The 15,204-nt window shown below is 44.9% G+C and overlaps 1 protein-coding gene across 2 annotated transcripts; it reads right to left on the bottom strand.

Annotated features, from left to right (window-relative positions):
• Window positions 1–7,076: 7,076 nt before the first annotated feature.
• On the bottom strand, window positions 7,077–14,230 carry LOC119341911 (SNF2 domain-containing protein CLASSY 1-like). 2 transcript variants are annotated; one of them, XM_037613764.1, is made up of 6 exons: window positions 12,022–14,230; window positions 10,971–11,126; window positions 8,908–10,885; window positions 8,354–8,431; window positions 8,154–8,258; window positions 7,077–7,363 (listed from the first exon to the last, which is right to left on the bottom strand). In XM_037613764.1, the coding sequence occupies exons 1-3, from the start codon at window positions 14,209–14,211 to the stop codon at window positions 8,945–8,947; spliced, it is 4,287 nt and encodes a 1,428-aa protein (XP_037469661.1). In that variant the 5' UTR covers window positions 14,212–14,230; the 3' UTR covers window positions 7,077–7,363; window positions 8,154–8,258; window positions 8,354–8,431; window positions 8,908–8,944. The 2 variants fall into 2 exon arrangements, with proteins under 2 accessions (XP_037469661.1, XP_037469666.1); XM_037613769.1 differs by lacking the exon at window positions 8,354–8,431.
• Between the last annotated feature and the right edge of the window lie 974 nt (window positions 14,231–15,204).

Genomic DNA, 15,204 nt, shown 5'->3' with positions numbered 1-15,204 from the left:
GAACATAGCTGTCGGTACCCTCTTGATTGGTGCAACGACAACACTTCAAGGTCATTTGGGGGCTTCCTGTTCAAACATAGGTGTATTCACCAAAGAGAACATAGCTGTCGGCACCCTCTTGATCGGCGCAATGCCAACACTTTAAGGTCACTGGGGGCTTCCTGATCATATTCGAATCATAGCTGTCGGTACCCCTTTGATCGGCGCAATGCCAAAAACCATTTAGGGGCTTCCTGGTCGTATTATAATCATAGCTATTAACCTTCTTGGTCCAACTTCCTGGTCGTATTTGAACCATAGCCTCGTTTTTGCCATTTGGCTTGATTTCTTGAAATGTTTCCGGTTCTCCTTGCCTTTTGGTTTAAATTAATTCCGGCCATGCAGCCTTTACTTTCACAGCTCATATTTGAAGCTTACCTGTGGTTTCTACTACCCGGCTTAATACAGCGGCGACAAACCTCCCAACATGATGATATCCAGCACTTGGACTTATTGGCTTCTAAAAGGCTTTGGGAACTCACCCTTACTGCACAGGTATCGTAAACCGGCAGTGCAATTACATATCAGAGGTATGATATCATTATCATGTTTCAATTAAGGTTCAACAAGCCTTATCTATAACTGTTTAAGCATCAGTGGGTGCACAAGATATTATGACCCGCCCTGCGGTAAACCGCCAAGGGATCTCTTTTGATTTACTTGTGTGCAGGATAAAATTGAAATTTTTCTACACCACTCAAAAATCCTAAGTCTCAAGTGGCGGCTTAACAGTATGGAGCATGACACAAAACATGCATGAACGGCAGAGCAAAGTTGTTGCTACCCTATTACATGACTCCCAGAGTCCAAATGCTTAACTATTTTTCAGAAGGCCACAAATATGAACTGCCCAGTGGATCAATCTTCTTGCTGGCCTGATGCTTCCGGATCAACCCTCTCTGCTTCTTTGTCCTGTTCTACGTCCTGGAAGGTTGATGACGACCAGTCAATGCCACGCAAAGCTTGGAACTCAGCTTCATCATCAATTAGCTTGGACGGGTCAACTTCAGGGGCAAAGGTGTGCTTACGGATTGGGGGGATCAGGCCTGCCACTTTATAAGACGGTGTTGGCATCTTCTGATTTCCCACGTCATAAGACGGATGATACTTGGTGAGGTCTGTCTCATTGGCAATCAGGCTGGCCAGAGGACGTATCTCTTTCATGCAAGCAGCAAAGTCCTTCTGTTCAAACGGAGTGTCGTCCTCCTTGAGGCTTGGATATCCGATAGAGATGTCGGCCGGGTCTAGCTCTGGTAGCCAAGCTTTGGCCCGGCTTAAGGCAGTCACAGCTCCGGCTCTCATAGATGATCGCTTCATTTCATTAAACCACTAGGGCAGCACAGACAGCTTCCTTAGCACGTCAACCAAGAGTGTGGGGGCTTCATTGGATGGAGCAATTGTGGCCAATGCGCGCTGAGCACCAGTGTAAAGTTGCTCCACCAATGTGTAAACCGCCTTCAACTTCACCAGCATGTCTTGGTTCAGATTGGTGCTTCGAGGGCCTGTAAAGTGATCATTGGGTGGGTTAAAAGTAGATAATATCGTTAAGGATAATATTCAAAATTTGGCAATCATCAGGCGACTTACCAAAGATAGCAGACACCATCTGAGACACCTGGCATTTTAAGCCGGTAAGTTCAGTGGTGGCTTCCACGAGAGCCACCTCTGCCTTTCCTGCCCGTTGGGTCAAAGCAATCTTTTCTTCAACCCATGCGCTTTTTTCAGCCTCAAAGCCGGTTCTCAGTTTTTCTACCTCACCCACGCTAAATTCAAACTTTGAGTTTGCCTTCTGGGTTTTAGCCTCTTGCAGCTCCAGACGGTCTTCAAGTCAGACAGCTCTGATTGAAGTTCAGCGGTGGTGGTCTGCACATACACAGGATTAAAGTCACAATTTAACGTTAGTTCAAAATTTCAAAGTCCCAAGCCTTTTGCAAGCAACAACGCTTGGCACTTGGGGGCTAATGTCTACCAAAAGTTCTATCTAAGTGGCGGCTTAAGTGAATAAGTCCCAAGCACTTTGTGAGCAAGAGTGCTTGGCACTTGGGGGCTAATGCATATTGCTTGTCTAGTTGCAATTTTATGATGACACCTTGGTGCTACAACCGGCCATAGCCGGCTCATGAGAGCTACACAATTTTAAGCCGGATTTTGAAAGGATTGTTACAAAGGTTATTATTCATGTTCATGGTGATCAAGTCTACAGCATATTCAAAATAAGCAGTAAACTTGGGGGTTGGCAGGATATGCATAATCTAAGAGTTGAAGAGATCATACCTCAAATTTATGGTGCATCTGCTTCACCATGTCCACTTCAAGATCACGACTACTATGTACTTGGCTGAGAAAGCCAGAGTATAGTTCACCAATGCCCAGTTGAGCATAGTTGGCGATATCAAATCGTACTTTGCGTGGCTCAACATGTTCTTCCTTAGCAGAATGCTTGGCCAGCACAGTAGGTCTTCCCGGTTTAGTAAAGTCGGTCTTGGTAATCTCTACTTCATCATCTTGTGTGTTGGTTGTCTTGACAGGGCTTGAAGTTTTAGGATTTAAAGAATCATCTTTGGCTTGATCAACAGGCGGGTCAACAGTCATGGTTGGAATATCATGAACCGAATCAGACGGTTCAGGAATGGAGGCCTCAGGCGCTGTGGTTTGGGACTCCGGCTCATGGACTTTTGGCTCTTCCGCCGGCTTGTTCTTCTTTGCCCTCTTGTTGGGCTTTGCTTTTCCACTGCATGAGTCATTAAGGTCAGTATAAGGGTAAAAGGATTATAATGAGTAAATGATAAATAATTTGCCATTACCCGGGAGCAGTCTTGAAAGCCGGCATATTGGATTGGATTGAATCGCCAGAAGAAGAATGAGATGTTTCCTGATAATTTGAGTCGGAAGAATTGAGTAGCAGGCGAGTGAGACCCGCCAAAGGATAAAAAGAGTTTAAGTCAGGGGTGACCTCATTTCGGCGCTTCCTCGGCGTGTTCGGTAAGCCGGAGGAGAGTTCCACATCCTTGCTTGTCCAAGTCTGCCGCCGGCTCTCGTGCTGTTGTTGCTTCAAAATAAAGTGAGGATCCAGATGAGCTAAGGGGTGTGAAAATCTTACTTTCCGGGTTACTCTTCGGATTTTTTGTCTTGGCAAAGGCTCGGAGTCAGAGGAAATAATAGTTACCTCTTCTTCCACTCCCTGACTCATTCCCATGTCATCCTGATGATAGTCAGTGTCAATAAGATGGTTGAAAAAGGAGCCAAGAGAATCAAGGGCTACCTCCGACTCAGAGGTGTCATCCAGTTAAAGTAAATCAGAAGCACTGGGCTTCTTTCCTCTCTTCTTGGTGGCTTTCCTGGCGGCTTTCTTGGCCTTTCTGGCTCTTTTTGCAGCCTCATGGTCATATTCTTTCTTCCAAAACTCGTCATCAGCCTGCGAAAATCATCAAAGGCTGAGTTAAGATAAAGCATTAAAGAGGTAAATTAACTAAGTTTGGCGGCTTACCCCTGGAGCCGGGTTAGACTTGCAGAAAGGGCTTAAGCCCACCTTGCTGCAATCAGCTAGGCTCTCATTCAGAAGGGACTTTGTCATCTCATTGATAAGGTCATCAGTTAACTCCTAGGAGCTGTGGCGCAGTGGATTATTTTTGCTACCGGTGTAAGTGCACATCAAACCGGAGCGGCGGCTCAAGGGGATGATCCGCCATGCGACCCAGCATCGAACCAAGTCAATGTCATTTAAGACGTTCCCTAACAAAGCCTTGACTTTGGCAATAGTAGGGGCGAGCTTCTTGCGTTCAGCAGCTGTCAACTTGTCAGGGAGAGGATGATTGGATTCAAGACGCGGGGCGCGAAAGTCGGGCAGAGGGTTCTCATCACCCGGGGAAGTATCCTTACAGTAGAACCACGTATGGTTCTAGTCCTTGGGATGACTTGGCAGTTATGCATAAGGAAAAATGGCGTCTCTCTGTCGTTGGATTGAGACCCCGCCAAGTTCCAAACTAGGTTCGTTGGAGTATTCATTCTGGCGGTTTAAGTAAAAGTATTCTCTGAGAAGTTCCAAGCTGGGCTCTTCTTCAAGGTGCACCTCACAGAACACTTGAAAGTTGCATATGTTAGACACGAAGTTGGGTCCAATGTCTTGAGGATGGAGGTTGAAAAAGTGCAGAACATCCCTGAAGAACTTAGAGTCGAGCGGGGAAAAGCCCCGGTTCATATGATCAGTGAAGACAATGATTTCCCCTTCTTTGGGCTGAGGTTTCTCTTCTATCGGTTTAGGGGGGTGGTAAGACATGACATCCTTTTTTGGCAGATAACCGGTTTTCACAAAGTCTTCAAGTGTATTATCTGTGACGATGGAGCGAACCAAATTACAGGAAGTGGTTGTTTTGGGCGGCATTGTGAAGAAGGAAGCCTAAAAGGAAAAGAACAAAATTGCCGGTTCAAAATTAAGCCGGAGGAAAAGGTATCACAGCGCGAATTCAGAATGGCGGCTTACAAAGGGGCCTCGTGGTATATGACTAATTACGTCAGGTTATCTAAGCCGCCATGAGCAGTTTGATGTTATCTATTAAGCATTGCAATTAAAGTCAGTGGTATGAGCCGCCATGGCTAGGTGGATATATCAAAGTATAGGTTTTTGCTAAGTACAGTACAAACAGGTTTCACAGATTGCAAGTATTATTTCAGATCAGCGGCAGTTCAGAAAAAAAAATTCAAGACCTAAAACCAACACAGAGGAGTTCATAAGCTCTAATGAGATCTCTTTCCAAGGAAAGGGGGTCCGCTGGTATTGAAGGTGAAGGCAAAACAACTACTGCATAAGTTCTATACCGTTTCTAGATCAAAAGGTGCTACGGTGGAAGAACTATGAAGAAACTATGAAGAACACGATGAACAGTCGGAACCCTAATGCGATCTGACGCGCTGGAGGAGAAGCACTTACAGGTGCAGATTCGACTGTGGTGGAGGGCCGGTGTACTCTGATCCGACGTAGGTTGATGCAGCGGCCAAGGTTGAGGAGGGCGAGGTGCTCCACAGCGGCGATGGAGCTCGAGCGGCAGAGGGTCGCGAGAGGAAGAAGACGATGGAAAAGGGGGAGAATGAGAAGAAGACTGGTCGTGGCTATTTATAAGGAAAGGCTAATAAGTGGGCGCGAAAAACGAGGAGGCCACAACATGGTTATCCAGCTACCCGGACACCTCGAATTTCGGAACGGTTATTAAGATAAAGATCCATTGAGATATGTTGGATAAAGTGTGAATTAATAATAGGTGACGTCATGGCGGGTTATCACCAATCCAGAAGATGACGTCATGGCGGGTTGTAAACTCTCGCACAAATGAAGAAGAGAAGATTTTTTTTCTAAAGTATTGAAGATTGACATGAACCAGTTCAAATCAATCTGGGATCTAATGTTGGGGATATAACTATTAGTATAACCCGCCCAGGAGGGGCCGGGTTATACCTATGGCGATTCATCATATGAAGCCCAAGACGATATTTGAAGATGGCGGATCAGTTAAGGGCCCAAGGCCCAAAGGCGGCTTAAGGCCCGTAGAGATAAACCGCCATATATGTATGACTTGTATTGTAGGGCATGAATAGATAGTCACCAAGCCGGACGCTGTTTATGAGCCGGTCGGGACTCCGTGAGCCGCTGCGCATCGACCTGTGTATATAAAGGGATGACCCGGCGGCGATTCAGGACAAGAAACAACAGATCGAAAGCTAGGTCAAGCAGATTCGCTCCCTGATAATCGAGACATAAGCAATACCACCTCAAACTGGATTAGGCCTTTACCTTCACTGCAAGGGGCCAAACCAGTATAAACTCCCGTATCCTTTGTCCCGTTTAACCCCTTTAAGCTTCCTAGTTGCAATGGCTCCACGGTAAGTCCTTTTGCTAGGACATCTGCCGTGACCTTTCCACGACAAGTGTGGTCCTAATCCCACACAATGTGTTTGATGTAATGGAATTGCTCCACAGACGACATAGTGTGGCCGATCTAGGATGAGATCCTCTGGCTGGATTTGATTGTTGTTCGTTGGTCGTCCATATTTTATCATCCGTATAGACTTTACATATGCTCTTAATGTAATGCAAAGAGAGAGGGGAAGGACAGGGAGAGGAGGAAAAAGACCAAATCAGTCCACATAGACTTTTTAATTTTATTTTTTGCCAACTCAGCCGGACAAGCGGACCTCATCTATCATAATCGTTGTCCAAACAAACTCAGCAAGCGGTCATTGTATTCAATGACAAAATAGTTTTTTCGTCGATGAAGCAGTCACAAATAGTAAAGTGGTGGCCAACAGCTAATCACGCCGCGATAGTAGTGGTTTTGTGCGATTGACTCCGACCGTGCCTGGCTTGCAATCAACAACATACCGCTAACCTGCAGATGTCCAGGATCATGACCTTTTTTTTTTTTGAAGGTACCAGGATCATGACCTTGAAGACTAGTACCCCCTCCGTTCCTAAATATTTATGTTTTTAGAGGTTTCAAATGGACTATCACATACAGATGTATATAGACATATTTTAGAATGTAGATTTACTTATTTTGCTTCGTATGCAGTCACTTGTTAAAATGTCTAGAAAGACAAATATTTAGGTACGGAGGGAGTACTTCAGAACAGCTATCTGACACAGACCAAGTCTTAATTGGCGAGTCGAAGGCAGGACTCAATAGAAATTGGGGAAGGATGTCTTCCAGGGTTCACCCGAGATGCCCAACGCCCTGCGCACAAAGGACCAACACCAGCGTCGCGCCGTATGCAAGTTAAATCTTCACAGGTGTTATCTGATTCTAATCAAGTGCGCAGAGAAGAACACAACATCAAGCCATGAACAAATCATGGAAAGGCCATAACCATCTGTACTCAGGAATACTCTCCCTGTTCCTAAATATTTGTCTTTCTAGATATTTCAAATAAACTGTCACATACGGATGTATATAAACATATTTTAGAATGTAGATTCACTCATTTTGCTTCGTATGTAGTCACTTGTTGAAATCTCTAGAAAGACAAATATTTAGGAACAGAGGGAGTACTTGCCAATAGATTATTCAATTAAACACCGGTACTGAGCATCATACGACTGAATGATGATCAGACCTGCTGTTTTCCAACTCGCTGGCGAAAATTACTAACCTAGAGACGTTTGAGCATGACTCTACAGCATTACCAGTGGCCATTACCAGTGGCCTTTCTAGCACAAAACCCATTGCATGTTTTTACAGTTACATCCAGAAAGCAACAGATACAGATCAAGCCGATTCGTCTCTAGATTGTGCTGATCGCTCCCACTCTACCACAGAAAGCACTGTTGAAAAACCTGCAAGAGATATGTCGAAAAGTTACTGAGAAGCATGTGCACATGCTTGTCTTCGTTCTTTCAGAAACAAAACCAGCATGATACGAATAAAAAAAAGGAGCAGCTGTACAGCTGTGGTGCTAGCTGGGCAAATATTTGAAGGTGCTTAGGACTAGAATTGTGCTATGAGCCTATGATCATGGTGGAATTTGTTGAGTAATGTGGTGTTCATTAGCTGTAAACCTATAAAGACTCATGCCTCTCATGTTCTTTTCAAACACGCACACACAACTGTAGAAACACCAACGACATCCAAAGAAGTCGGTCATTTTTGTAGAAGTCGTATATCTCATATGCTAACCAGTGCTCCATAAAGCAAAATTATGGTGCGGTAATTACAGTCAACCTACAGTTTGTTCCAAACAAAAATCTTACTGTTTGCTGGTACAAAACAAAGAAAAATATTAGGATGGACAAGACACACAAAAAAGACAAACAGCTCTTTTGAAGTTCACAGTGGGCAAAGAGTTGGGGAAAATATTTAGATATACACGGACAAAATGGAAAATGAGTGGTTCTGCTACTAGTTATTACAACACCCAGAGAACATATCTAGACACAGCCTAGTGAAGCAGGTTTATTAGCCCATCTTATGTTGAGCTTATATATCTAGTCAGTCATCACCATTCTCGTGGACCAACAAAGCTCGGTCCATAGAAGACATTGGACGAAGTAAAAGTTTACTATGCTAAAACATGTATTCATACAAAGTAGATAATATAGCTGAAATAGTAGCTGAAGGGGTACTTACGCATCATCTGCGAATATTGGCAGCTGCCACCATACTTGAGTTAGCAAAGCGAAGGCCAGCCACTAAAGGACGTCATGTATACATGTGACTGCTGCAGATATCTCCCTATGTAAACAAGTGTTAACACAAAGCAATATGAACACTCTGCATACTTGAAAACGCGTTCTGCATAGAGGTACAATGATCTAGGAGCCTCTGACCATGAAAACATGTGGTAGGCTCCTTTATTCCATTATTGCTGGCATCAGTATAAATGACTTGATGAGCAGACTTAAGTACTGTAAGTGATAAAGAAGCTGTTAACCAACAAATTTTCGGTACATCAGATAGTAAACACTGAGGGTATCAGACAATGAAATGAAGGCTGAATCTTTTTTTTTTCAGGCTTATAGCATTGCAAAAAAACTAATATGTCCATTTCCTCTTGTAAGATGCAGAGCCAAACTAAAATTCCATGATGCAGTAGCATGGTATCCCAAGTTGGCTCTTTTATATGCACGCATTATCATAATACAGTTTCCAAGTCTTGGCATTCTTTAACTAGGGAAATAACATATGACAATACAGTCATACTCAGATAGAGACATCAACTAACCATACAAAATTTATGCTATAAATGGAACTCTATATATGACAGCAAACAAGAGGAACCAAAATAATGCTAGCATCCACAAAATTATAGAACTGATGGAAGGCTACACCACTATCATTGATACATTAATTACATGAAGATATCCTATGTTTAAGAGCATACCTTGTTAGTATTAATCAAACTGATGCCAATGTTACCATTAACTCAACTCGGGGGCAATCTGGTTGTAAGTGAAAACCATGTTTGACTCAGTTGGTGGATAGTGTATCTTTAAGAACATGCCCTTTAGCTGGTCATGGGAGGTCATCTCCTCCAGAACTTTATCCTTAGATATTAACTTAGAACAGTGATCCATTTCAGCTTTTGATAGCATGTTCCTGACATTATTGAACTCATCCTCTTGAGAGAAGACCAACTTAGACAAATGGTCCTTTTCTGCTTGTCTATCATACTTGTCACCTTCACCTGTTCCATAAGTTATTAAATTGTATGTATATACAAATTTCTTCTGTCCTATCCTAAATGCCCTACTGATAGCTTGCCTTCCCACAGCGGGATTCCAAACCACATCTAGAAGAACAACTCTTGAAGCTCCGGTTAGGCTAATCCCTTCACAGCAAGCTCTTGTAGATGCAAGTAACACCTTCGCATCACTATCTGGATTATTGAAAACTTCAATTGAAGTCTGGCGATATCGTGGTTGGATCTTCCCATCCATTTGGAGAATCTCTTTCCCTACTCTCCATTTGAAAAGCTTGCTAAGGTGTTCTTTTATCAATTCTAGTGGCTGAATAAATTGACTAAAGATCAATACCTTTTCTTTCAGTGCTTCACACAAACGAACGACTTCAATTACAAATCTTGTTTTAACCCCTTCATAGGGATTTGACCTTAATCTCTCAAGCATAGGTTTATCAATAAGTGAAGCTTCCTCTTCGGACATGTTGATGGCAGTCACAAGAGAAGGATGTGTCGAAGCTAAGGAAATAACATATTCATGCTCAAAATTATTACCAGACCCAATATTCTCCACCTTTCTAATGATACTCTTCTGAAGAGGAGGAGGTTTCAGAACAATCACACTCTCTCTGAGCCCTGGAAGAGTTCGAAGAATGGTGCCATTATGGATATGAACAAATGGCTTCAGTATTGATCTGACTTTCTCTGCATTATCATCAGTTACATTACTAGTTAATGAAGCCCAAACTCCTTTTTCGTATTTGTCAGAAAACTTATCCTGTCGCTTCTTTGAGACATAGTGCCTTCTGCCCACTTTTTTCTCAGTCAAAAACATTTCACCAAACCTAGGCCTTACCAAACAGAGTATATTATAAAGCTCAAGAAAATTGTTCTGGAAAGGAGTTCCTGATAGAATTATGCGCTTCTCAGTTTTAACTTTTCCCAATGTCTTCCACATAATACTGCGCTCGTTCCTAGGTGTGTGTCCTTCATCTAGCACAAGCAAACCAGGGTTCTCGAGAAGAATACTTCTTACTTTGTTCCCTTCAGTGCAGCCAGATTTTTTTTCCGATGTAAGTTTCATATATAGACCATAACTTATTCCAAGAATACCATGACCCTTGTTCCATGAAAGCAGTTTTACAAGCCTCGTCAACCTCTCTGTCCGATGCTCTTTCTTTATTAGCCTACATATGTCTCTGTCTTCTTTCCCTGAAAAATCTGTAGTGTTCATTATATGGAAAGGAACATTGACGTCCCATTTTTTGAACTCCTCTTCCCAAGCAAACAGCATCCCGCGAGGTGCAATAATAACTGGCCGACAGTCTGGAAATACCTTCATATATGTCTGGATAAAAACAATAGCTAAACGTGTCTTTCCTGTCCCTGGGGCATGACAGATCACACATCCTCCAACAACATCAGGTTTAGCTCCATGCTTCAGCTCATCAAGCCTAATATCACCAACTAGATTTGTCCACATAAATTCAAATGCTTCGCGTTGATGCTGATACATACTAGTAATGACACCAGGGATGAGATCCCATACTGTTCCATATAGATGGAAATCTTGAGATTGCCCGTCAACACTTCCAGCTTGTTCACAAAGATCATGATACATCAACGCTTCCTTCAAATAAGATCCATTTCGCCAAGGAGTTTTTTCTGTGTAATTTGAGACCTGAAATGAGAGGAGTTAACTGATGAAACTTACCTTTGTATTGTGGAGTGAGCTAAAATTTCGAGAGAAAAAATACATGGCTCACCATTGATGGTAAAACAAATCTGATTTCCAGATTTACCAAGGAGCAGTATTTGCATCTGATTCCTATTTGGTCGTCAATAATAAATTCATGCTTCCCTCGAGAACAAGGTGTTTTAGAAGGAAGTCCAAGATCTAGCACATTGGTCTCTCCTTGGTGCTGCAATATAATACAGGCTAATCATTTCAACATGCTGTAAATATAAGCATGCGACAAGTAGAAATTCTAGGAGAAGCAATATGGTGCATTATATAGTTAAAGTTGACCAGATTCTCCAGGATGTAACATTTCCAGTGTAAAATACACAGATAGCATTAAGGAATCTTTAGTTTCTATGGATAAGTAACAAATGGTCAGAGGTATCTATTAGTAGCAGTGGCGGAGCTTGACAGAGATTGTTGAAGGGGCTAAGCAGTGTTGAGGGGGCAAAGAATGCAAATTATGCTTGAATTTTGACAAATATTTGATATTTAAGCCCAACATTAAGGGTATACACACAATGGATTTTCTAGAGTAGGGGGGCGATAGCCCCCTTTGGCCCTAGGGAAGCTCCGTCACTGGTTAGTAGCATAAAGTATGGTTTGTGTCAACATTAGCTGATCATGCCAAGCAGAGATAATCACTCTCAAAGTGTGTTCCATTAAAATATTGGTAAACATTGAACTTATGAAACTAGTCCTGTTCTTTTATCTGAGAATACAGGGATGAAGCTACGATGGTCAGCCTCACATTACGTGAAATCCTTCTTCTTTCTTGATCAGCGTGAATCTTAAGCTCCATGTTCCTCAAACTGGTCAAGCCTGAGTCTTCTGAAGTTAATCATGTTATATATTCAGATCGGATATAATAACAGCTCAGTCTGTGCAGTTATTAGCTTATAGCCAGGTCTAGTTAAACAACTACAGAAATTTTAAAATAATTCAATACCTACTTTAAAAACAATAATAAGGGACTGGTTAACATAATCAAATCAACACCACTAAGGAAAACAGAAGAATAACAGTCATGGATCTGCAAGGTCAGAGACAATTGTCATGCTGCAATACAAACTTACCTCGTCATCATAGTAGGTTCCAATATTCTCTGACTCTAAAGCAAAGTCAAAGTCACCCCACAGCATATTTTCTTTAGCATTTTGCTCTGGTATGTCAGCTGGTGTGGAATTTTCAGTGCCAAATGAGAATACCAATGGATGAGGATCCTTGAAATTATAGTCGAACTGAGGATGCTGGTCAAAAGGAGAGAATCCTCCATCTTTATCGCCACTCATCTTATCCATCAGAAGCTTCAGAAGTGACTGTCGCTTTAGCGTTTTTGAACCTGAACCGCTGGATTTCTTGGCAGATTTTCCAGATTTTGATGCCAAATGCTTCTTTTCCTTCTCAGTTTTGCTATCATCGCCATGCCTTTTATTCTGATCCGAACTGGATGGGCTAGAGTCCGAGTCCAAATGTCGCTCAAACAATTGACGTTCCTTAGTCGTCGTTTCAAGCTTCAGCCTTTTCCTCCTCTCAAGATCCCAAGTAAAATGTGTCTGCTTCTGATGCTGTGTAATGTCATTGCCCACTGGACCCTCACTGCCATCTTTATCAAAGTTCAGTGGTTGAATCCCTGGTTTTTTGTCGACTTCCCACTTGAAACCATCTGCTACAGTATGATCAATTATCTCATCATCAGATGAGTCAATTCTATGGTGGGTTTGTATCCTCCTCCGTGGCTTTGAGTTGTTGCACCTGTGTGGGGTTGCTTTTTGTATTCTCTTCCCTGTATTCGTATAAAGAGGAAAAGGCCCAGCCCTTATTTTAGCCGAAGATGAGGCAATTTCTTTCTTGCGTTTTCTCATTTCGGCCTCTTCTTCCTCTTTCGCTTTCTTTTTTGCGTCCTCTTCTTCCAGTTCCACTTCTGAATCATGACTGGCACTATTGTCATCATCGGCACTGTCATCATCCTCGTCATCCAGTTCCACTTCTGAATCATCCTCCTCTTCTGGCTCATCGGACAACTCCTCAAAATACGCATTGTACGACAACCTATCTTGCTTAAGCCCCCATAATGACCGAGTCCTCCATGCAACACATGGCACGACAGGTTCCTTTTTTCGCGGCAACGGTTTCCTCTTCGAGGCCTTACTGGCATCATTGAGCACTTTTACTTCCTCGTCTGAATCAAGAATTTCTATATGCGATCTCCCTTGATTAAAGCCCGTAGCTCCTTCTCGCTTAGTCTCCACCTCATCCTTAATAACATCTTCTTCCTCCTCCTCCTCATGGCACCTAACCTCACCAGCAACAACCTTGTGATCCACCGGATCCTGCGTTCCCGCCTTAGCATCATCGTTGATTGGCGCCTTAGCATCGTCGTTGATTGGTTCAGACATGCCACATTCATCTGCATCATGCATAAAATCGTCATCATCACCATCATCAGTGAATCCCATCTCATCCTCGGCTTCCTCCAAATCACCACCATTGCCGTAAGCACCATTACTTGCCTCCAAATTACCACCATTACTGTAAGCACGGATCAGATCTGCAACCAGTCTTTCCTCCATCATCTCGTCGTCATAGTAATCTCCAAAGTCATCTTCAGACGCTGCAGCCTCGTCATCCATCATCGCATCCGCCGTCGGCAGCTCCCTGTTTCCACAGCCTACTGTTGTATCGTCTTCATTCATGTGCTCCTCATCCACATGAAAACCACCACCTAGCCCACCTCCCTCACCCCCACGACCTTTCAGCCCCCCTGCATCGCCTGATACCACCACCTCATTCATCACATGACACGAATTCGAACCATTGACCGCCCCACTCCCCTGATGCTCATTGATTCGATTCCCACTAGCGGCACTGTGATGCTCATGGCTCCCCTGGCCAATGCCGCATGCCTCGTCGGCGCGAGATTCGCCATTATCATCGCCAGAAGCATCATCACCTCGCCGCCCACCGCCGTCATAGCCATCGCCCCGGGACACCTCCACCCAGTCTCCACAGGCGGGCGCATCCGCCTCCGCCTCTGCCTCCTTGCTCTTCACTGAGGCCCGCGGGGGCCGCCCACGACGATTCGGTCTCGTTTCCGACTTGGAGGAGTCGGCGCCCTTGCTCCCACCGCCGCCGTCGGCGTCCGCCCTCGTCGCCCCCTTCCTCCTCCTCTTGGCCCTCGGCGCCTCCTCCGGCGCCGGCGGCTGCATCGCCAGTCTCCTCGATCGGGTCCGCGTCGCCACCGCCCCCACCAGCGGCACCGGCATCGTCGCCGCCGAGGAGGAGGAAGAGCGCCTGCTCGCCGCAGCAGCAGCCGCAGGGGCCGCCCCGTCGTCGTCGAGGTCGATGACGATCGTCCCGGCGTCGTCGCGGCGGCGCGCGCGCGTGGAGGGCGTCGCCGGGGTTCCTCCGCCGCCGCTGCGGGCGCGGCGGCGAGCGGCGCGATCCATGCGGGGCGGGGCGGGGCGGGGAGGGGAGAGCGAGTCTGTTTCCGGAACGGCGGAGGCGAGAGTCGTCAGGTCAGGTATAGTAGTACTACTCCTACTCCTACTCCCTGACGCTCTCGCGGTTAGCGGGCGTGGGGCGGGGGTTTATGTCGACGCCCCGCGAGACTGACGCGCGGGCCCGGAGCGGGGGTTCTGTGGTCCACAAGGAGAGAGAAAAGCCCGCGAAACGGCGGCCGGGGCCGGGGCCGGGACCGGAGTCCGAGGAGGAGGCCGGATCGGGTGCGGCAACCGCCCTGCAGACGGCGCCACGGCGTGTCGTCGCCACTTTTCTGGGGTTTCCTCTCTGGAGCGAATCCCGCCGTGGGTTCTGTGCCACCGTCACTCGTCCCCTCACTCAGCCTTTCGGCGGCTTTCGGAAGCGACGGACGCGTGAAAGCCGTTAGCACTGGCCACTGCGGTGCTTCCTTCGTTCTGGCCCTGAATTTACTCCCTTTCGAGCTGGCTATATTCATGACAATCTTTTACCGGCTTTCCCGAACGGGCGCGCGCATTAATTAAATCTACTGACTGACGACGGGGGCCAGCGCGCTAATTTCGCCGTGGATGGAGCAGGTTAGGTTAAAACTGACAATAACCACTGCACATTTTTTTTATCTAACTATAATAATTGTCCATGCATTGCAACAAATATAAATATTCTAGAACGTTAGTCCGCGATTTACATGCCCATATTAATGAGATTGTGTAAATAAGTGTTTACCAAATAAAATCCTACCCATTATTTATCTCCCCGAATGAATTCTAGGATCTTAT

The sequence above is a fragment of the Triticum dicoccoides genome, chromosome 1B (genome assembly GCF_002162155.2).
Source record: "Triticum dicoccoides isolate Atlit2015 ecotype Zavitan chromosome 1B, WEW_v2.0, whole genome shotgun sequence".
NCBI classification, from domain to species: domain Eukaryota; kingdom Viridiplantae; phylum Streptophyta; class Magnoliopsida; order Poales; family Poaceae; genus Triticum; species Triticum dicoccoides.
Note: the sequence above shows the minus strand (reverse complement) of the source record. Positions and strands in the feature narration are given on the sequence as shown.